The sequence below is a fragment of the Ambystoma mexicanum genome, chromosome 12 (genome assembly GCF_040938575.1).
Source record: "Ambystoma mexicanum isolate Mex_15411 chromosome 12, UKY_AmexF1_1, whole genome shotgun sequence".
NCBI lineage: Eukaryota > Metazoa > Chordata > Amphibia > Caudata > Ambystomatidae > Ambystoma > Ambystoma mexicanum.
Window position 1 is genome coordinate 37929353 of NC_090936.1, and position 23270 is coordinate 37952622.

Sequence of the window (23270 nt, forward strand, 5' to 3'; positions counted from 1 at the left end):
AGGGGTGTGCTCCAGTAACGGGTCCAACAAGCCATCTGAACACCCAAAGGTGGGGTCTGCTCCACTGAGAATGGCTCCCAGACACCCAGAAGAAGGGTGTGTTCCAGTGAGGGGGTGAAGAGCCCAGCTGAAACCCCAAAAGTTGGTTCACTCCAGTAAGTGGGGGCTTAAGGGGAGGTCCCCTGAGCCCCAGATGAGGGATGTGCTCCCATCAGTGGTAGAAGAGCCCTCCATGCACCCAAAAGTGGGGTCTGCTTCCGTGAGGAGGAGAGGAGTCCCTTGAACATCACAAGAGGGGTGTGCTCCAGTAAGGGGTATAAGAGCCCCCCAGTGCCCCATAAGTGATGTCTTCTCCAGTGAGTGGGAGAGAAGTCCCTTGAAACCCAGGGGGGATTTGGTCCAGTAAGGGGGAGCAGAGACCCCGGGAGCAGAGACCCCCCCCTTGAGCCTCAAAAGTGGATCCGCTCCAGTGAGTGTGAGGGGAGTTGCCTGAATCTCCGGTGAGTGGTGTGCTCCAAAAAGTGGGGTTTGCCCCAGTAAGGTGGAGAGAGTGCCAATGAATCCCAGAAGAGGGGTATGCTCTTGTGAGGAAGAGGCTATCCCCTGAGACCCCAGAAGAGGGGTGGGCCACTCTGAGAAGCTGAGAGCACTGTGTGACCAGAAGAGGGGTGTGCTACATTGAAGAGAGAGAGAGCAAGGTACTATATCCCTAGATGTGGATTAGAGAGCAGGGCACTATATCCCTAGGTGCAGACTAGTGAGCGGGATACTATATCCCTAGATGTGAATTAGTGTATTGCTAGATGTGGATTCTGGAGCAGGGCACTATTTCCCTAGGTAGGGACTAGTGAGCAGGGCACTTTATCCCTAGATGTGGATTAGTGAGCAGGGCACTATATCCCTAGGTGTGGATTAGTGTATTCCTAGGTGCAGACTAGTGAACAGGGCACTATATCCCCAGGTGCAGACTAGTGAGCAGGGCACTATATCCCTAGGTGCAGACTAGTGAACAGGGCACTATATTCCTAGGTGCAGACTAGTGAACAGGGCACTATATCCCCAGGTGCAGACTAGTGAGCAGGGCACTATATCCCTAGGTGCAGACTAGTGAGCAGGGCACTATATCCCTAGGTGCAGACTAGTGAGCAGGGCACTATATCCCTAGGTGCAGACTAGTGAGCAGGGCACTATATCCCTAGGTGCAGACTAGTGAGCAGGGCACTATATTCCTAGATGTATTTTACTGAGTAGGGCACCATTTCCCTGAGCAAAAGACTGGGAGACAGATAATCCCAGTGAAGTGAAGGAGTTTTGGGGGCACTTCACAAAGGGAGGAAGAATGCAGAAAGAGGCAGAGGGGCCTTGTGGTCCCCAAAAAAAGTGAGAAAGACTGACTGCTAGACAGGAGACCTTCTTGTCTTGAACATTCTGAATGCCTTTTTTTTGCTGTCCTTAGTTTATAATCTTGAGTTTAATGCCTACATTTCCCAAGAATCTTTGTTACAGATACTCAGATCCAAATTCCATTTTGTGTTTAATACAACGTTTGAAATTTACACTGGTGTGAGCAATGTGTGCTCCCTTAACCATGTGACACTAATAGTGGTTTACTCATCAGACACATCTCTGTGCAAGTTTCCAAAGATGTTGTATGGCCCGGTCCCCCAAAACGGGAAAGTTTAATGCAGATTTACCCAACTGCTTAAAACTTATATAAAGCATGAAAAATAGGTTGTGTTTTTTTTTTTTACTTTGGTTTCCAACAGGGAAAACATGAATTCATTGAACAGATGTGCAGATTTAAATCAGATTTGTTTCAAAAGTGGCGCAAAGTAGTTGAGAGCTGGCCTTGATTGATTTGGTGTACATCCATTGAGTAGTTTAATAATTGTGTGCGGAGAGTGGGCACTCAGTACCAACACCTTTAATATATCGCCAATGGCAGAATGCCAAACAGGCTTTTCAGAAATGAAAAGCAGCCTTTTGTTGTCACCAACAGAAGGCATTCCCACAAATTTTCCCACAAGATTGGGAAACCACAACACACTTAAAAAGATATTAGGGGATATTATAGGTGGGTGTAGAGAGGGAAGACCACAAGCAATTGTATGACCGTTTTTTGTGGGCTAGAGAGTTTGATATCTCTCCATTCACTTTTCCCTTTTTGTGAGAAAAGTGACTTTCTTATGAAATTTTGACTTACTTTTTAAAGTGTTACAGGAATAGGAATGTGGCAAAAATGATATTAGGAGGGGCCTTGGGGAACAGGTAAAGATTAGCAATCGGGCACATTTAACGTTTGCTGGGTGCTTGAGATGATAATTTCTATTTTTGTCTTCTGGCAAATAGCAATGACATAATATAATCTCAATAACTGGAAACAGAGGTTCATGCCGTTGTGGATGAAATTATGTAAAGGCAGAAAAAAAGCCAGTAAATTGGAAAAAGCAAAATGGGCAAGCACACGTAATTGCGAGGGTACTGGCAACAAAGTATCAGAAAAGGGAGGCCATTACTGCAATTAAGAGAGTCTTCTGTAACAAACGTTGTGAACCGGCCCAAGAAAGAAATAGGCATACATTCAGCTGGCGTTCAGAGATTATAAAAAACTCTTCAAGGATGAAGAAAATTACTCAGGAGAATAAAATGGGGGTACATTTAGGTGCCTTTGAACTTGATGTACTAAAAGAAAGTACTAAAAGAAGCCGAACCATCTGATGCACTGGCTGTGATATCAACATTCCATCCCATCCCCATCCTCTGTGTTTTGTGCGTCTCGCCGACCTTATACAAAATCTTCACAAAGCTATTGTTCGACCGCCTTGATCACCTGGTTGTCACATACACAAACTATGCTGACGATACCCAGGTTCTCATCACCCTATTAGGCTGCTATGAAGAGGACTCCATACGGATCAACAACCTCTACCTGGAGATCCAAGCCTGGATGGCAGAGCACGGCATATGCCTCAACGACGAGAAACTGAACTCCTTCTCGTCGGCTCCCAACCTCGGCTAAACAAACTGGACCCCTGTTGCGCTTCTATCAACATAGACGGCAACCTAATCACTGTGGCCAAATAAATTAAAACCTTAGGGGTTTATTTAGATTCCACACTCTCGCTCAAAAAACAGGTAAACGCCACAGCCTCCTCCACAGCTTATACTAATAAGCTCATCAACTCCTGCAAAGCCTTCCTCTCGCCCTCCATTTGGATCACACTAGCCAGAGCACTAGTGCTCTCAAAAATCGACTACTGCAACACCCTCTTTCTTGGCACCTCAGAGCGCAATTTGAACAAATTGGCGGTGCTACAGAACAATGCCCTCAGAGCGGCTCTGAGTATCCCACGACACTCACACATCTCCCGCTTTAGACAGGATGCCCATTGGCTCCCTATACAAGACAGAATTACCCTTCAATCTCTCATCATCGTCCACAAATACCTCTCTAATGACGCCCCCAAATACTTGGCAGACAAGTTCAACAAACACACCTCAACCAGACCCACAAGAATGTTGTACTCCCACTGCCTCTCCATCCCCAAATTCTCCCTAAAAAAAGCAGGCGGCTCCAGTTTCCCATTCCTAGCCGCCAAACAGTGGAACGCTGTACCGTTGAGCATTACAGCGGAACCTTCGTTCTGGACCTTCAGAGCAAAAACCAAGTCCTGGCTCACCAACAAGAACTCTACCATTGTCTGACACTCAAATCACTGTACCTTGTTTTCCTGTGTTTGCCCCTCGAGCACCATGTAACCCGGTCCATTGCACTTACTGTTACTATCTTGTATGTCTATTTTCTGCTGTAACCTGATCCAAGTCTCCGGTGCCCAGTTACCCCAGGGATCGGCACGCGGTATAAATAAATAAACTAAACATTTGATACAGGAAAGGCTGCCGGTCTGTGTGGATTACCTAACGAGCTATACAGAACCTTTGAGGGAAAAATTAAGAAAGAGTTTAAAAATCTGAGTCAGATTTCAGGGTCTCCAGCAAAACTAAAATATTATCTGCAAGCACCCATGCAAGTGACTTTTCAAAAACAATATCCTTCAGTGTTTAGGGAATTCAAATGTCCACGAATCTAAAAGGGTCAAATGCCTGCAGTCATTTATAGGACAAACCAATGTAAGAAAAGAAACAGCTATGACATATGGTTTCATCCATGATTTCACTAGATGTCCATACAGTTATGCAGTGATTTTACTGACTTAAAAATAACTAACAACATTTTTATCCAAACATTTTTGCCAAAAGAAATACAATGATTTAAAAAAATATATATATATGGCGGTGGTGTAAGTGGTTAAAATGGGTGGGGAGGGGTTGAGGTGGGATTATAAACGAAGCAAAACAGGGGGCTTCGGGGAGGGGGGGTGGACCGCCAAATTAAAAAATGTGGTATTTTTTCTGCAAAAATCTTTAGTTTAAAAAGTGTATTCTTTTTTAATTCGGTAACCGTCCCTACATGCGTCCATATATTACTGTCTACTACATCAGTTAATTTGAAGAACAAAAAACAGTATTTCTAGTGTTAGACTAAAGTGGCCAATATTGACATGTGTTTGGGATCTGACCGACTTTTTTCCAAAACTAACTGGCTGCTATTCTAAAAAAAATGACAGGTTTTTTAGCTGCTTAGACTTGCAATTATAAGTCTTAATGCATGTTTTATTAGAAGGAGATGCACCCGAAACACATCTATGCAGGTTTGGTAATCCCCAGGTCTTTAGAAGGCTCAGGATGAAGGTACCCAACTCGTGTCACACGTGGACAATTGTCGCTCTGAGAATGGGATCCACCAGATCCACAAGAATCCACCCGTTTATAAAAACTGCATTCACCCCCCCGCCCCCATCTCCAGTGACTTTAAAAACTGGTGTAACGTGCAACAATATAGGTTGAATATTATCCTACATTCGCTTACTGGAGGTGGAGTCAAATAATGTCATAATTGGGGTGAATATCTCATTATGCTCTTCAAATATCCGCAAACTACATTTTATTTTTGGATCAGACTTCAGTGTTCGACGAGACAATATTAAGGAAGCAGGATAGGCCACAGAAGACTATAACAGAATACTGTCAATTATTACAGCTTTAAATAAAGCAAATTGAGATATTTTAATTTCCCAGATTTTCAGGATCTTAGAAATTATTTTCTTGAACTGCTTTCCCAAATGCATTTGTTTCTTTTTCAGACAGCCACTAAAAACATTTCCAATTTTCTAGATAAAAAACGATGGATCTTCACATTAACCCCTAATTCTTGATTGTACAACAAAACAATTGTTAAACTAAATGGATATCTCGAGTTCTTCTACAAATACTTTTGCGCTTGTCTGGTAATCCACATGGCTGAGTAAGTAAAAACAAAACAAAAACGTATTAACCAATGAGGGCAAACACAGGGCACAGAAAAGATTCAAATATATATAAAGAGCTTTTGCTTTGACAAATCGCAAAAGAACATGCTTAAATGCATCCTAAAAAAAATAATGTTAAAAAAACAAATTGCTTTCTACTATGAAAATGTCATCATAGAAGCATACATTAAGAATAATCAATGTTGGATATATCATCAAATAAATAAAAAACATTTCCACTTGTGAGCGTTAAGCATCCACCCATGTCTGCTTGTGTTGGGAGGAAAAATATTACAAAGCTTGACATACCATTTCCAAAATAATTAAAATACCTTTCTTTATTTCAAAATAGTGTTGTGGTTCTCGGAGAGCACAGATCCAGTTAATATAAAACAGACACCATTACCAAAACTTGAGCATAGATTCAAAAGGTGCACCTCTGAAGAAATGTAAACTTAAATCGCAAGCATGGTAGGAGAGTATCACAACATAGTAAATGTGAATAATTACTGAACCGAAAAAAGAATGTCACATTATCTACTTTTGGTTCTACATCGTTTAGTACACTAACAGTTTATGCAACCAATGTAGTACATAATCATAGATAAGCAGTAGATTACATATAACAACTTTGCTTATACAATCTGCTAATGTTCTCCAGTACATAGAGAAATATGACAACAGTGCTAACATGTAAGAAAGGTGCATGTATGCAAGGAACAACTCACAGAATAACACAAATATGTTCTACAATACAAGATGTATTATCCCACGGACAGCTTTTCTGTAATATGTCAGTATAAAAATGATACATTCGCTTAATTGTATTCTTGTGTTGGTTTGTGGGCAAATGTCATGTCTCTCTCTGGGTACTCAAAATATCAATGGAGAGAGGTAGGACGGTGGTGGAAGGTCAGAGAAGCCAGGCATGGATTTTCTGATGGAGACGCAGAGACTCTACAGTACCTTTAGGATGGTCAGATTGAGGGCAACGCACAGCTTTCTAATTATATCCATTTTATTGTTCGCTATTATTGTACCCTCTTGTTGTACAGCAACCTTTGCTTCACAGCGATGCTTTCGCTATATACAACCCAGCATAAACAGTAGATACGGGCTTGCAGGGAACCACACACTTACAAGAGGCATTGATTCATACATATATTGCAAAGAGCAGCACCACGTGCAAAAAGAACGTATCAACCCTGAAAATCTAGACTGTTGCCAATGTTCTGTGTTCCCAGAAGTTTCTAAGCAGTAACAGAGGAAATAGCAGAGATGTAAATGTAAACATGAAATTATGAGTTTAACTAAGAAGGGGTTGATAAAAGGGGGTGTTTTGGATGTAGGTTTAGAAGATACAGGCAGGCGTTTCAGCATTTTGTTGACTGTTAAACTTTAATGACAGGGCAGTTGATGGCAAATTCTGTTGTTCATATCCATCTTTTCAATATACTTTAAATATTAATAGATAATTATGGTAATTTTTAAAGATTGTGAAGGATGATATTAAGATGAACAAGAAAGCCTTAACCAAAAGCACACTGGAATAAACAGTCTGGCAATCAACTTTTCCAATTAGATAATTCACCTACCAAAGTAAATTTGGGAAACTTACGATATGAGTTCTGCCCTATGAAATTTCATAAAAAGTTCCCAAAAATATTTTCTTAACAATAAAAGACCTGCCATTTTACATTTGGTGAATGTCTAAAAATACATCTCTTTTCTTAACCACAAATGTCCTGAAATATACATTTTGTAAACATCTTGAAAAACATCTCTTTCTTTGACAATGCAAGACCTGATGAATGAAATTTGGTAAACTTCTTAAAATCGATCTCTTTCATAACAGCATAAGGCCTGCTATATAGAAAAGTTGTAAATACCTGGAAAAAACATCTATAACAAAAGAAGACCTGCATATTAAATTTGGTTAACTTCTAAAAACGAAACAATCAGTTCCCTAACAATATGAGACCTTCCATATGCAATATGGTAAACACCTAAAAATCCATCTCTTTACTTAACAATAGGAGCGCTGCCGTTTGAAATTTGGTAAACTTAAAAAAAATCATTGAATGTTCTTCACACAAGATCTGCAATATGAAATTTGGTAAACACCGGGAAAAAAGATCTCTTTCTTTAACAATTCAAGACCTTCCATATGAAATATTGTAAACTTCTAAAAATCCATCACCTTCCATAACAATACGAGACCTGCCATTTAATATTTGGTGAATTTAAAAAATCCATCTCTTTTTCTAAAACAAGACCCGATTAATGAAATTTGGTAAACGTCTAATAAAACATCTCTTTCTGTAACAACTGGAGACCTGCATTTTGTTCGATATTCCATTGCCTCTTTAGAGCAAAGAGGCCACTCATGCAGTAAATGCAGCAGTCAAGCAAATATGTGCATGAACCACAGAATTGGAAATTATAATATATTCAGTATAGTATTGTAGCTTTGTGAATTAATCCCAAAGAGTTTAGGTATTTTGATAGTGTCCTCCAATACACTTTTGAATGGAACAGGGGAATAAAATATTGTTTTAAATGAGTACTACTTGTTTTTAGTTAGACCAAAATACCCTAACTTGACTGTATTTCTGTCGATGCTAGTAACCGAAACCGGATGCGAGTGCACGAGAAGGAGGCACTGCCTTCCTCCATGTAGCGCATTGATAGAACGTAGAAGTCTCCCAAGACGACACGCCGATTGCTACATATTTGCACCTATAGAAAAATTATATAAAGTGCACTTGCCCAAAGTCTAGTGAATCTTGGGTGCAAGCGGGAATAATTTTATAGTTAAGTGGCGGAGTGATGTACCTTATCCAAGTAAACTCTAGGGCGCCTTTGGCTTTCAAGCTATCTACGAAAATAAAGCATGGGTTGCTGCAAGTGAGATTTCCTCATTGCTAGCGATTCTCACATGACGCATTTAGAGACCTGTTGGGGTGTATGAGGACAAACACTGTTGGATCCATTACTATCCTGTGTCTGGAAATACATTCAACGGTTTCTATTTGTATACAGTTTTTACTCCATGTGTTCCTTTTTTCCTATATTTATCGGCAACCACAGATATAAGAAAAGATCCATATATTGCTAGCCTCATATACTGCATGCTTAATCTTAAACAAAACGGGACGTACCCAATGTATTCAAAAATAATTGCCTGAAAAGGAGCAAAAATCTCCCCTTAATCAAAAACTACATTTTGGTAAGTAAATATAAAAATGGGACAAACATGAAGTTCTATATACACAAAATGGGGGAAATGGAAAACGAGGGTATGGGGGAATGCCCCATATTAGGCAGGCGAGACAGTTCAGTCAAAAAATAACCCAATTCATACATTTAGGGCATGAGAACAATACACATGAAAAAACAGGACCTTGACATGCATTTTGTCTTGAACTACGCCATTCAAGTGACACTTCAGGAGGTTTGCCTGCAGACACACACCAGCATATGTTACCAACTTTAAAAGTGCAACTGTACCTGCTTAAAGTGTGGGTTTCACAATGGGCATGAATTAATCCACTAGAGCAATTAAAAGATCTAAGAAAAAACCTTTTTCCCCAGAAACACCTTCTGAATTTGGTTGTTTTTTCCTGAAGGCTGCTTTTGTTGCCATTTTGTAAGACAGAGGATTTACCCCATATTGTTCTGTTTTGCCTTACCACCCTACCTTAATTTTTATTTACCCTTTAACCGTTTGCATAATATGTGTTTTGGGGGGAACGGTAATGAGAAGAGGTTTTTGAGAGAGGAGTTTTTCAGAATGCATGTTCTCATTACGGCTTTACAAGTTGATTGCATTCCAATCCAATGTCCACACACACACGCACACACACTCCGCCCTTGCATTTACTATAAAAAAAGCCACTGGTGGCACAATGTCGCTGTAAGTGTCACTTGACGGTTTCATTGAGTGTTCTTTCTCCGTTAGCCTTGTTCCTCGAGTTTCGCATTTGCAAACTTAAGATGGCTTCTGAGCAAAGAACCTGCTTTGTTATACAGGTTTCAAAATACGCCACCAAATTTAGCTTGAGAAAATTGATCTTTTCATCAATACATGCATGGTTCACAGTGCAAATGATAGAATAAGTCCAACTCGTCTTATCGTGTTGCGTTCCCTACAACTACAAAATAAAAAATATTCTCCAGTTTTCTTTAATAAAATAAGCAGATAAATGTCTCAGGAGGGAAAGCAGATTCCGCAGCATTCCATACAGATTTCCAAGCAGTCAGACGACTCGCAACAGGCGTCCATGATGCCGCAGTCCATGTCGCAGGGACAGTTGCAGTCATCGCCCATTTCCTCGCCGCAGCAACAGCAACAAACCTCAGAGGTACAGACACCGCACGAGGCTTGTCCAAGCACTAGGTTGCAGAGGGTGATGAACTCACAGAAGAGGCAGGCCAGGATACAGTGGACACAGCAATCTTTGAGGGTTTTCATGTGGTGGGAGGAATGCCAGGTATAGGATGAGAAGAAAAGAAAATGCAGCATGAGTCATGGAAAGTTAATTCAGTAAGAAAACACGTGTATTTAACTATTGTTAGAAACAGCATAAATGTTAACTGAGTATTGAAGTCAACACCTAGTATTGACAAAATTGAGTGAAATGCTCAGATCGCTAGGGTCCAAGATCTTATTGCAAGGAAGAAGTACTCATCCATTTAAATCATTCAAAAATTAGTACATTCTAAAGACAATGTTTCAAAACAGTTTTTGTTAAAAACAGTAAATACGAAAGCAAATAAGATCGTACTGCGTGAATGCAAGGTACTAAGTGAAAACAGTTTTCACTTGACCGAAAACTAAAAAGATCGATTTAGAATGATCGCTCTGACTGCACAGAGCGGTTGTTCTAAACCGAACTGTCAGCCCCTGCCGCACAAAAGTGTGCGCAGGGGCTGACAGGTCTGTGTGTGAGTGTGTCTGCGTGAGTGTTTGCGTTTATGGATGTGTATGGACTAGCTTTGTGTTGTGTTGGGAAGGGATGGTGGGTGGGGAAAGGAAGGGTTGGGGCAGTGGAACCCCCGTTTTACATAACAACTGTCAGGAGAGGGTGGGGGTGAGGATGGCATCACCTTGGGGGTGAGGGGAGCATATGATATTGCTGCAATTTAAAGCTGAGGCAAAAAAGGTCAACAAAAATCAGTATTTTTTGTGTTCGGTCTTTAAAATGCGGTAATATCATATAGAACTGATTGCGATCGGGAGCTGCGAGGGGAGCGCAATGCACAAAAGAGCACCAGAAGGACGCTGATGGATGGATATTTACGCCAACGCCAGGTGGGAGGGAACAGGGCAGAGGAATAGCCGCACACTGAAACCACAATTAGTGGGGGAGGTGGGATCCCCCTGAAAGTGACATGCTGGAACGGGAGAAGGGAAGAGAGCAGCGTTTCGGGGAGGCGGCTCTTAGGCATCAGCCCTCAGCACGAGCACTCTTCAGCAGGTGTCCTTCATACTTGTTGAGCCTGCAGGACACACATTTGAATCCCCACAGGTTCCATTAAGCCCTGCCGGATCCAACATTGAGTATTGTTAAATTAGTTAATAATACAATTTATTGTGAAAGTGATTAGAAATGAGTAATCCAGAAGGAAGTGCTATATAAACGTGATATTAAATTAATATTGAAAGAAAGATATTATCAAATACATTTTAAAAATGTGTTTTAAAACCCACAATTAGCAGGAATTTAGATAACAATGTATTTCCAACATTAAAAGCATAATCCGGAAAATGGGGGGTTATACAATGAGCCCTCCTGTTTAGAGAAATAACAGCCAGTACTCACTCATACTTCAATATTTTAATAATAATTCAATTTGCTAATTGCCCTAAATAGTAGACATCACACTTAAATAGAAAATCTACTTCCACACTCCTAATGATTAGAGACAATTTATATCGTCAATATATCACAAAAGCAACACAAAGATGATGTGCAAGTTGCTACATTGTTGTTTCTAAGCCTGCTTACCTATGGCATCGTAGGAGGCCCTTTTTAAATACAGTTAGGGTGAACTGATACAGCGCTAATTTTGTATTGTATTTTGTATCCCTGGTAATTTGTGCAGGTGCAACATTGCAGAACAAACACTGCTTCATGGTGCAAATTACACAACACCATTTAGCACACTGCCTTAATCCTTACGGAACAGAGAAAATATCTGACACCCAACCTCACTGAATACAAAACCGACGCAGAAGTGGATAAACAGGTGGAATACGGAAGGTTAATCCTTTGGGATGTAGAGTAGGAATTCTTGGATTCTAGAGTAGGAGTTACGGGATTGAAGTCACTTACTGGAAAGGTGGAGGAAATATTAACTTTAAAGGATGTACAGTTTATGGAATAAAGAGTGATATTGAATAAATAATCATGGGTATTGAAAGATTAATAATTTGTAATGTTATGTATGTAAGTGGATAATGTTGTATGGAATAACCAAATATTTCAATGGATTTTTATTTTATTGCGTAATGGCCATCTCCAATGCTATGAAAGTAATAACTTTTGATTGATGAATGTATAAAAAACAATGTATATACAAACCAAATTAGATGTAAATAGAAATATTCATGACAATTTGTATAAACGTACTACAATATTAATTTCTTACAATAAATGCGTTTTTGGATTGATCACTGCCCATTCCCTGTGTTGAATGGGAAATCACTTTTTTCAAGGAACAAATTTATGTGGTTGTCGGAACTCTGTCTTGGGTGGGACGTTGAGTCGATTATCAATGCAGTTCAGGAACTTTCCCAGTGACTACGAATCGATAGGGTTCCAAGATCTAGTTACGAACAGTCCGAACACGCTTCAGCTGAGCCATGCCTATGCGTGGTGTGTTTTGGCTGGAAGAAACAGAACAATGACATTGCTTATTTTATTTATTTATTTTATGAATTCTTTTTGCGCAGACCTAGGTTCGAGGAGCAGTGGAGCACTCTACATGATAAGGCAACAGAATTACATGTAAGTGGCCCAATGTACAACAGGGTTCTGTTTCATTAGTTAAGCAAGCAGTGCTCGGGGTGGGGGGGGTCGGATGAGAGTGAGATTGTGGTTGTTATGGTGCATGAAGGAGGCGTTCCTTGAAGGGGAGGGTCTTGAGCACCTTTCTGAATTGCATGAGGGTGGATGCTAGTCCAATGTTGACAGTTATTAGGTTCCACAGCCTGGAGGCATGAATTGAGAAAGCCTGTATCTTGGCCTTTACTTTTTTCAAGCTCTAACCTAACCGGCTCCTGGATTCTTCTAGAATGCTGGCCACCGGCGATGGTGACCTTGTTGGCCAGGTAGGAGGGAGCGTGCAGGGTATCAGCTTTCTAAAAGATGTAGCTGATCTTGAAGGCAATGTGTGCTTGTAGGGGCGAACCAATGTAGTTCAACAGTGTGGCCATAATGTGGTCGAATTTACAGAGGTCTTAGATGAGGCGGGCCGCGGCTTGGAGGGTGCTTTTCATTATTGCAAGGGTCGAGCGGTATAGGGCCGTGAAAAAGGCATTTCCACCATCCAGTTTAGAAAGGACTAGTACCTGTACCGTGGATATAATTATTTTTTTATAACATGCTTAATACCGAAGAGGTTTCTAAGCACAGACCCGGGATTCGAACCTGTGGTGCTCTGCCGCGCGTTGCCACTGAGCTATACTAACCATGCCAATACGAAGTTATTGTCTGAGAGGAGGGGCTTGATTTTTTGCAAAGACTAGTTGGTACAAGCCGTCTGGTTATCTTTGCTCTGTGTGCTTTGAAGGTAAACGGACTGTAAATGTGGTCTCCCAGGGACTTGCCACGTGGTGTCGGCTCTGGGGTGAATCCCTGTAGGTTCATGCAGGACACTCAGGTCTGGATCAAGGCGTGTTGCGTGTTACACAATCAGTTGTGTTAAGTTAGAAATATTTTATACTGTGTCATACCGCCACTGAAGTGACATCAGAGCACCACAGCTTGTCTGGAAGTTGGCATACCGGCCCCCCACTTGTGGTTTCCAGACTGTAAACCACAAAGAAGTGGTGGGAAAAGGGTACAGATAAAACAAAGTGGGGTTCACATGGAGAGTCGCTGTATTAGCACAAAGCGCATTGTTACGAGGTTGGCGGTTTAAACTCATTTGCCGTTCCCCCAAGTGTCAATGGAATGGTCTGCATGACTTACGCTATTCCTAATTTTGAGGTCCCATCGGACTCCAACATACAGCAATACCTCCACACAAAAGTGGGTGTTTTTTACGGTAACTAAACCATAACTAGGCAGTATTTCCAAAAACCACCTTTTTTACCACCACTGCCAAACTCCTAAAGAAGGCCCTTAGAGCCATAAACGAAAAAAAAAAAAATTTAAACCCTGCTTCAAATGTCTGACGAAAAGTCGCCAATTCTTCCCAAACGCCTGTGTCCGCCAACAACATGGCCGACATTAGCCTAATTCAAAATGAAAGCCGCGACATGGCGAGGCCCCGCCACTTTAACATCATCCCGGGTGCTCTGATCTTGCACAGCAACACCGTCCTCATCAAACGGCCACCCCGGAAAGCCTTTAATTGGGGGTGATGTGGAGGAGGATGGCATTCATCACGCTGAACCCCGGGGTCTATTTTACTACCACAATTTACATTCTGTAGAACACTTCAAACTTGCTTAAATCCTACCTGCCTTTGGTGGCCCACCCTGATACATTAAATATTCCCATTGTGTTTCACATCATGCAGATGAAATTCACGTATTTAAAGCAAATCTCATGATTCATGCAAACCAATTGCAGAAGGTTCCTCCTGCCCCCCCCCCCCCACCCCTGCCCTGAAAACGGTCTGAAGTTGGAAGGGAATAGTTAATTTCAAAGAGATTTTGATCTGCAGTACCTCTGTTTTTTGGAATAACAAGCCAGCTAAATATAATTAGACATCATTTACTTTGCTCCAAAGCACCAGCACGCAATATGCATTTCAGCTGTGGCAGTCATAAATCGCACATGCGCAGAATGGGAGCGCGTAGAAGACGATAAGGAAATGGGAAGACCAAATATTATTGTGTTTCCGGAATGATTGTATTTTCAGAAATGATGTTCATTTTTAAAATGACTCGCCTTAAAACAATGTTTTATTTTTTATTGTTGTCAAAGCTTGTGAACCTCAGTGACCGGCAGCAGTACACCAACCTACTGAGCTTGCCAACATACTCTCCTGCACCTTGTGGGGGGGGGTCTGCAAATGGCAACAACATGCCATATAGGGCGATGCAATACTGGAGGGGCTGAACAGGAATGGAAGTAAAATGAAACTGTGTTTTGTTTGGTCGATCAAATGGCTAAACAAAAAAAATTGGAAATTAGAAACCTTGCGATTGGTCAAGAAGGGGCGGACATCACAGATAGTCACCCCCTTCTTTTCCTCGCTCACCGGGGTTTTATTCATTTAGTTATTAGATATTTGTAAGCTGCCTATACAACAAATGGTGCTTAAGGCGCCACAAGGCAAAAGGGGGGACTGGGACAAGGGGAGAAAGATAACAAAAATGGTTCTACTGGGGATGAGGGTCCCATGCTAAGTGCAGGGCACGGGGGGAGCCTGGTGCCCTATAAAACTCAGAGGGAACCAGGCAGCCAGTCACTACGGCAGACGGGGGAGAGGGAGAGGAAAGGAGTAAGAGAAAAGGCCCGTCTTGAGGAGCTTCCGAAAAACATAAGGAGGTGCGGCTCAAGCCCGAGAGGGTCGAGGAGACCATTCCAGAGGCAGGCTCCTGCGGAGGAGAGAGATCTACCCTCACACTCTGCTTAGCAAAGCACCTGATCTGCAGAGAGTTGGAGCTCGAAGACCGAAGGGCTCTAGGAGGGAGGTATTTAGGGAGAGAGAGTTGGATGTAGTGGGGTCCCGGGCCCCAGAAAGCCTTGTGGGTGATGCTGAGGGTCTTGAACTTGATCCTAGCAGCGACCAAGAACCAGTGCAGAGATTTGAGGGCTAGAGAGATGTGCTCCCTTGGTTTGAGCCCAAGGATATGTCTAGCTGATGCCGAGGATGTTGGGTCTCATTAGAACTAAAGGCTCTGCCTTTAAAAAATGGTGGTTACAGGTGCACTGCCATTTTTTCCACACCGCCTTATTCCAAGTTGAGATGGAAGATGGAAAGAAAAAGGCCAGCAAAATGGAGGGTTCACAACCGGTGGAATTAACACCTGCGGCACAACCTCCGAAGCCAATGGGAGATGAAAGCAACTTAGACTATGTATCATTCATCATCATTGATGCTCAGTCCGCGGTGTCGTCTCCTGCATGTGGTCCCTTTTGATGAGTATTTTAAAAGGAAGCATATTCATAGGCCTCCAAGTGGTTACAGCTCGAACACTACCAGTTAATATGTGGCCCCATTTCCAGTTTTGGTGTAAACCAGTGGTATATCTGCTGATTAACTGCTGAAATTGGTTACCGGTACTGCCATTCACTAGTTGGCATTACACAGTGGTGGTATGGTGGTGCAAACCCTCACATTTTGAGTCCATAGGACTCCATGGGGATTTTTGATGGTTTCACCATGATTGATATTAACGTATGTTAAATCCGCCACGGTTTGGGGGTAAAGTTGAGGTCCCAGAAAAATGCTGGTGACAGATCTGCCACTTTATCTCCAAGCCTTTAGTAGGGTGGCGCAGTCATGTGCCAGCAACGTGGCAGTAATGGAATTTGTGAAGACTTGCCATCTGGCAAGAGGGCAGAAGACCTGGCTTTTTTTAATATTTTATTAATTAATAAAAGTGATGCGGGTAAATCTCGCTTATAAAGGGTGTTCTGCTGACCCGAACCCAAATTCAGCAAACTCCATGCCAAAAAGCATAGTGCACACCTGTGCCCTGTTGAATCAGTCTCCTGATCTTCAGCACCTTTAGAATTTAGCCACACTGAATTGCAATGATTCAGTTACCGCCTCTTTTAAATTTAGCCACACTAGAATTGCAATGATTTAGTTACCGCCTCTTTTAAATTTAGCCACACTAGAATTGCAATGATTCAATTACTGCCTCTTTTGAACTTAGTCACATTAGAATTGCAATGATCCAGTTACCGCCTCTTTTGAACTTAGCCACACTAGAATTGCAATGATTCAGTTACCGCCTCTTTTGAATTTAGCCAACTAGAATTTCAATGATTCAGTTACCGCCTCTTTTGAATTTAGCCACACTAGAATTGCAATGATTCAGTTACCGCCTCTTTTGAATTTAGCCACACTGGAATTGCAATGATTCAGTTACCGCCTCTTTTGAATTCAGCCACACTGGAATTGCAATGATTCAGTTACCGCCTCTTTTGAATTCAGCCACACTAGAATGGTACAGATTTAGTTAACGCTGCTTATGAATTTTGGCACACTAAAATTATACTAATGTAGTCCCCCACTACTTTGAATTTAGCCACACTAAAATTGTAGTTTTTTAGATTTAGTTAAGACATGCACCTCCACAATCCATACACCAGGACAAAAGAAATCATGGAAAAAGACAGAACGAAGAACCAACGATAAAACTACTCAACACTCAGAGATCACCCAAAACCAATTTACCCCCCCACTTCCCTTTTCCACACCGCCACACCTCATGTAATACACACGCATAGAGGGCTAGTGAAACAACCCACCAAAAGCCTGAAAACTGAACACCCCTCTCTAATCATACTGCAAACCCTACCTTCAGATAACAAACAACTCAGACAATGGATGCTATACTTACAGACACAACAAGCACACTGCACATGAAGCACACCTAGAAAGCTCACATGCACAAACACCAGTTTCTTCTGGCTATGCATGCATCAACAGAAAAGCACAAACTCCATACCACTCCCTCTCCCTCACTACCCAACCCTACCCACTTTTCTTACAGAGCCATGTAAGCGCCTGGAGACCATACAAATGCTAGCAGTGGGTGGTGTACATCAACATAACATAACCTGCTCTCCAGTGGCCCAGAGCAGGTTCAGAGGTCACAGGTGCCCTGTGACAGCTGCAGTGACAGTCAAGTCACTTCAGCGCAGGGCCTGCATTTGCCCTCCTGGAGGCAGTTGTAAACTTTAAATGTAAGCCACGTTATGGTGGCTAGTATCTCTCATACTTATTAAAGCCACATGAAATTGATATCACACATGTGTCACCACTGTGAAGCCTGCTCAACTGTGCAAAGATTATGTGAATTCTGGCCAGGCAGCCTGGCCCTGCCAGCTGGCAGGCAGGAGACTTAAGGACTGGGCCTCTACTTTTGTTCCTTTGTGAGGTCTGCCCAACTCACTCCAGCAGGATAGCCTCCCAGCAGGAGCGGCCTTGGGAAACAGGAATTAAAGGGCACACCCATTCCAAAAAGACAAACCTCCCAGCAGGAGCTGCATACGAAAAGGGCCTTTGATGCTATTGTCAAGGGAAGGAGTGGATTTGAGTAGACAGAGGGAGCTCGGCAGAGTTAGAGGAAGATACCACCATCTTGTTTTCTTTCTACAGCTCTCTTCCTTCGTGTTCCCTTTCCTTCCTTTAACAGAAAGCTCTTTGGGTATGAAGTCAGAAGGCAAACCCCACATGTCTCAAGGACAGAGATTGAGCCCCTTAAGCAGACCTGTTTAGGTCCATCACATGTAGACATTTGCCTTTAAAACAAGGGGTCTCCTACTCCCCCTTTGATTCACTCTTGAAAGATCACCCGAGGAAGAACTCATTGGACCGCTGTTGGGAGAGTGGACTTTCCAAAGCCCTCCACCAGTGAGATGAAGACTGAGAGTCCAAGGCGGAGGTGAGCTCTGTTCCCTCCCCATCCCCATGGCACGTAGGGTATGACCTGCTGCTGGAACTAGAGCTGCATCTCTGCCAGCCACACCGCTGAACATTGTGAAGGACTCCTGAATGTGTGTGCCAGTCTCCCTGTGTCAGGAGCTTAAGAACAAGGATTACACTTGTCCCCAAGACCTTGGAGTGGGACTCACAGCACCGGGCAGCCTAGGCAGCCAGGATTCCTGTGTTTTCACTGTCAAACCACTACAAGCCATGATTTGAGCTTGTTCGACCCAATCGAAACAACAGTACCTTTGCAAGCAGCCTTTGAGACTAGATCAATGTTCGAGGCACTGTCTCGTGCACTCAAACACTTTTGCTGCCGCACTACACCAGCTGAGTGCGTTGTTGACTCTGCTTGTACTTGAAGCCCATTGTTGCATCTGCCATGTTAGAACCATCTTTGGAATTGCCAGCATCCTTGTTGCCGATCTACATCGCCAGTTGAGCTGCCCCGATGGCATCATCGTACAGTGACCATCAAATGCTTCATCAAACGGTCAAACTGAAACTGTGCATCCAGTCACCAGCATCTTCACCACCAAATTGACCATCGAATAGACCATCAAACCAATCTTGGTGACCTTCACGATCTGCACTTTCTCAAGCGTCTAATTAAGCCAACTGCATAGAACACCACATACAGTCACCAGCATCTTCAACGTCAAAATGACTGGTGTACCGCACTATCCACCCTTTTTCAAGCATTGCTTTGAACTGCAACAAAGTTCAGCTCAACTCCTTCTCGACATTGCTCCCCACACGGAACAACACATCCGCCACATTCAAGCTGGCTTAAAACCGCATTAATAGCACCTAGACGCCTAGACGCCTTGTTCACCGTTGTCGAACTGCCAAGACCAGTGTAAGGTATTATTGATTGGTAATGGCCCTTTGGTCCATCTTTGGGCCCTAGAAACTGGCTAGGTCACCTTTAATCCCCTTTTCACACCAGAAAATATATTTATTTAAATTATTGTGGTTACTTGTTCACCTTCTCCCAGGTTTCATTATCCAGAATACCTCATCTGTCTATCGTTACATATTCTCTGTTCTTTCCACAGGGATGGGTTTTTGGAGTGGTTTCTATTTAGTTATTATTGCAGATGAGGTATTTCATTAAAGAATATATTTTTAAAGAAGCTTGATTGGACATTCCCTTTATTTTGGACTGTTATGCTTCGCTGTTTGGGTTGATACTGGATCACATTCACACCCTCTCAAGAGTATAATTTTCCCTCAACCCACACTACCCCAAAAGGGGAAGGAGTTATATCTCCTTGTACTCCTGCGGGGTAAATGTCATTTCGTCATTCGATTGCTGCCACTTTGCCACCAATTTCTACCGCACTGCCAGATCCGTAATGATGCCTACTGTGTTTCAGGTAACAAATCACATGCAATTGTGCGTTGACGAGGCCGCGACAGATTAGCCGTCACATTTCACGACTTGAAGGTGTAGGAAGGACTGGCTACAGGCATGCAGGCAGGGGCGAGACATCCAAGGCATATTCAAGTGATGATCACGTTCTCTATACTCAGGCCACGGGAAACAAGTGATCAGTGACCACATTTTCACATTGTGGCAATGACCTCATGGCATTGTTTGGGAGTTGGAAATCTAAAAAAGGAACCCCAAAACCTCACTAAAAAGAATGATATTTGGGGCTCTAACACTTGTATTGTGCTTTCGCCCGAGGTTGTCACTGGAGAAGTCAAGTGCACAGTCAAGTGGATCAGGGATGCTCAGGGAGGGTAGCTCAGGGAGGATAGCTCAGGGGCAACGTGCTCACATTGGAAGCAAGACAACGCGGAGCAACACATGTTTGATCCCCGTGTCCGCGCTTAGAAACCTCTAGGTATTAAGTTCGTTATAAATAAATTATATCATATCATGGGCCGCGCCTGTATGTGGTCAACCCCACAAGAAAGGCAGCAAGGGGGCAAGGTTTGAGTTGCAGACTTACTATCTCAAAGGAAGATTTGAGGAAGTCAAAGGGGATTGAGGGGAAGATGGGATTGAGTGCGAGGAGGTTTGAGGGGTCAATCTGGAGAGCTGTTGATCCGTGTGTCACTTATGGAGACATGGGGGTGGTAGGAGTCAAAGTAGCCAGTGAGAAAGGAGGTTTTGTTGCAGGGCGATTCTGCACTAGATTAGTCGGGTGCTAGAGTAGCAGCGAGAGGGAGAAAATAGGATCAGATTTGGATCCGGACGATTTGTGAGTAGAACGAAGGATGGAAATAAGGAAGTAGCAGGACGAGGAGTATTAGGTTGACCATTGAGTGAGCAGATGGAATGTCCAGGTGAAAAGTAGGGAGAAGGGCAGAGCAGTGAAGGAGTACCGTGCAGGCAGCTCAGCGTGTAGCACAGAGTTCGGGTCATCGCCAACCAACAGAGTACTATAGCGGACAGAATTCTCATGCGAGTTCCATCTCTGAATGTTGAAACAGGCTGTCAAACTGCCTGACTCGCTTCTATCGCTTTCTCTAAAGGTTTCTTCTGCCTCAAATGCCGCATTGGAGGCTCCGCGTGATCAATAGCTATAGCTGGTAAGTTAGCTCGGTGGGTTGATTGCTCGCTGCTGTGATGTGTGTGTGATCTGCAGGTTGCAGGTTCGAATCCTGGCAAGGCCAACTCATCCTTTCGTCCTTATGAGGTTGATAAATGAGTACCAACACAGGATGGGTGATATTCTATGCATATTTGTTCTAAACAAAGAGCCTAAGCGTAAATGCTATATAATAACCCATCATTATCATTTGGCCTTGGGCGTCTGCTTGCATTCACAGTACTTTGGTGATCTGGGCCTATACACACTGATATGAACTATACATGTGTTAATCCATTCATGTATGAAATGTACATCACATTACAGTGATATCAAACAATGCTATGTGATGCCACTTCCTGTTTTGTCAAGGGGGGAAAGGTTGTGTTCCGTCGCTTGCCGTGATGTCACTTTGGGGTGAGGTTAAATGACATCATTCCTGTGATGTCATCAGAGGTCAAGAGTTGTGTGATGTCACTTCCGCTACCCCTGGTATTTTGGGTGAAATGACGTCCCGGGTTTTATTCTATGTTCACATGTTTTTTACTACTTCTGAAGAGTGCTACCCTCTTGCACTCTTAGGGGCGTTTGCAGATTTGCAATATTGCACAAGCAGTTGCAAGGTTGATACATATCACCTAAACCCTGTGTGTGTGCGAGTGTAGCTCTACCTTTGCACTGAAAAATCACCAGTGGCCTTGCACTTTTTGTGCCTTTCAACCTTCATATGTGTGTGTTTGCACACTTGATGTCTCTGCATAGACAGACATTCAAGGTCATTCTGAAATCATGTTGCAGTCAGTGCAAAGAGTAGAACGGACAGTGGGCATTATTTAGGAGGAAAATATACAACTGGTATGATATGATATGATAGGTTATTTATAACGCACTTAATACACAGAGGTTTCTAAGCGCGGACCCGAGGATGGAACCTGTGGTGCTCCGTGTCATCTTGCTTCCAAGGCGAGCACGTTGCCCCTGAGCTATCCTCCTGTGGTAACATATGGTAAAATATCATCCCTACCTCTGTCGGACATTAGCGATTGCACTGCTTTCCATTACAAAGCGCTTGTTAATATATTTTGATGAAAAGTTCTCTAAATGTGCACAGGAATCTGGAATTTGCGGGGCAACTAGAAACATGCGATTGGCTCCAGGTAAACCTATCTGACTCTAGGGAAGAGGTCTGCAACCTGTGACTCTCCAGAAGGAAACTGTGGAGCCAAAGGTTGCAGACACATGATCAATGGCCTTGCAGCGAAGGACTCTGAGGCTAAGGAGAGCCCCAGTGAAGCAGCTCCAGATGGTTTCAGCCGGTGTCAGCCGGGGAAGCAAGAAGCTAGCAGCCGTCAACCTGCTGCGACCAATCAGGTAGGAGGTCAGGGGGGCAGCACTCTTCTGCACCCCACCAAGCTCACCCACCTCTCATAACATTCCTACATCTTTACCACACCACACGTAAGCATCTTAGTAAATTGTATAGGTTAGACTCCCACTTCTCCCCAGGTAAGACATCCTCTTGCATTGCTGCTGTGTCTAAAAACTAGGCCTTCTTCGCTCTTTTAGGAGAGTTGAATCGGGAGTTTGGATGACCCTCCTCTCTTCACCCCCTCTTCCTCCTATTTCCTCCTCGCACCCTCTATGGTGCTTTCTGTTTCTCATATCTTCTCCAACTGCTACTCTATCTCTTCTCCTACCCCTCTCACTACGTTGGGAAGAAAAACGTTCAAGAGGCATATCCTGGTCTGCAAGCCAGGCCTCCCTATCGCCGACACCGACATCAGTGCTTCCTCCAGACAGACTCTTACCGACATCATCTTTGTTGTACCTTCTCAGACCGATGAACCCTCCCCCACCCCCCCAATATGGTCTTTGTTCTCTCTCCTTTTTCCTCCTCTCCCATTAATGGTGGCACTTGGTGGGAGGTCCTCTTGGCCTCCTCCCACTCCTCCAAGACCATCATTAATGTCTATCTGAATGGCACCGTCTTGGTCCAGGGCCCTCAGCCCAATTGCTTAATTTTTGATAGGCGTTTCCCGTGTCCTATCAACTTCCTTCTTCCTCCTGCTGCTACCCCTACCAACACCTCTTTGACCCTTCCGCCACCTCCTCATTCTGCCACCACCCTGGCACCCTCCTCATCGTCTTTGGCTACTCTACCATCTCCTTCTTCCTCCTCTGCCCACTCTCGGGCCACTCTACCACCTCAAGTGTGTACCCCTCCACGGAAGTCTTTCAAGTTTGGCAACCTGCTCCACATTGCTACTCTCAACTCTCGCTCTGCTGTCAAACACTCCTCTGATATCTGCCACCTCTTTGAAGAACTGGACCTGGATGTTTTCGCTCTCACTGAGACATGGTTCACGGCCAGCTCTGTCTTAAGTTTTGACACTTTCCCCCCTGATGGCTGCAAGATCCTCTCCGAACGCAGAATTACCCGGCCCTGAGTTGGAGTAGCTCTGATCTTTCCAGAGTGGGCCCCTGCTTCTGTCATTCCTATGCAGGCCTACTC

The 23270-nt window shown here is 43.3% G+C and overlaps 1 protein-coding gene across 1 annotated transcript in view; it reads right to left on the reverse strand.

Annotated features, from left to right (window-relative positions):
- Positions 1-5680: 5680 nt before the first annotated feature.
- Positions 5681-23270, reverse strand: part of MDFIC (MyoD family inhibitor domain containing) — a 139411-nt gene continuing 121821 nt past the window's right edge. The window contains exon 5 of the mRNA XM_069627891.1: positions 5681-9827. Coding sequence (XP_069483992.1) covers positions 9580-9827 — 248 coding nt within the window. The 3' untranslated portion in view covers positions 5681-9579. The remainder of the gene's footprint in view (positions 9828-23270) is intronic.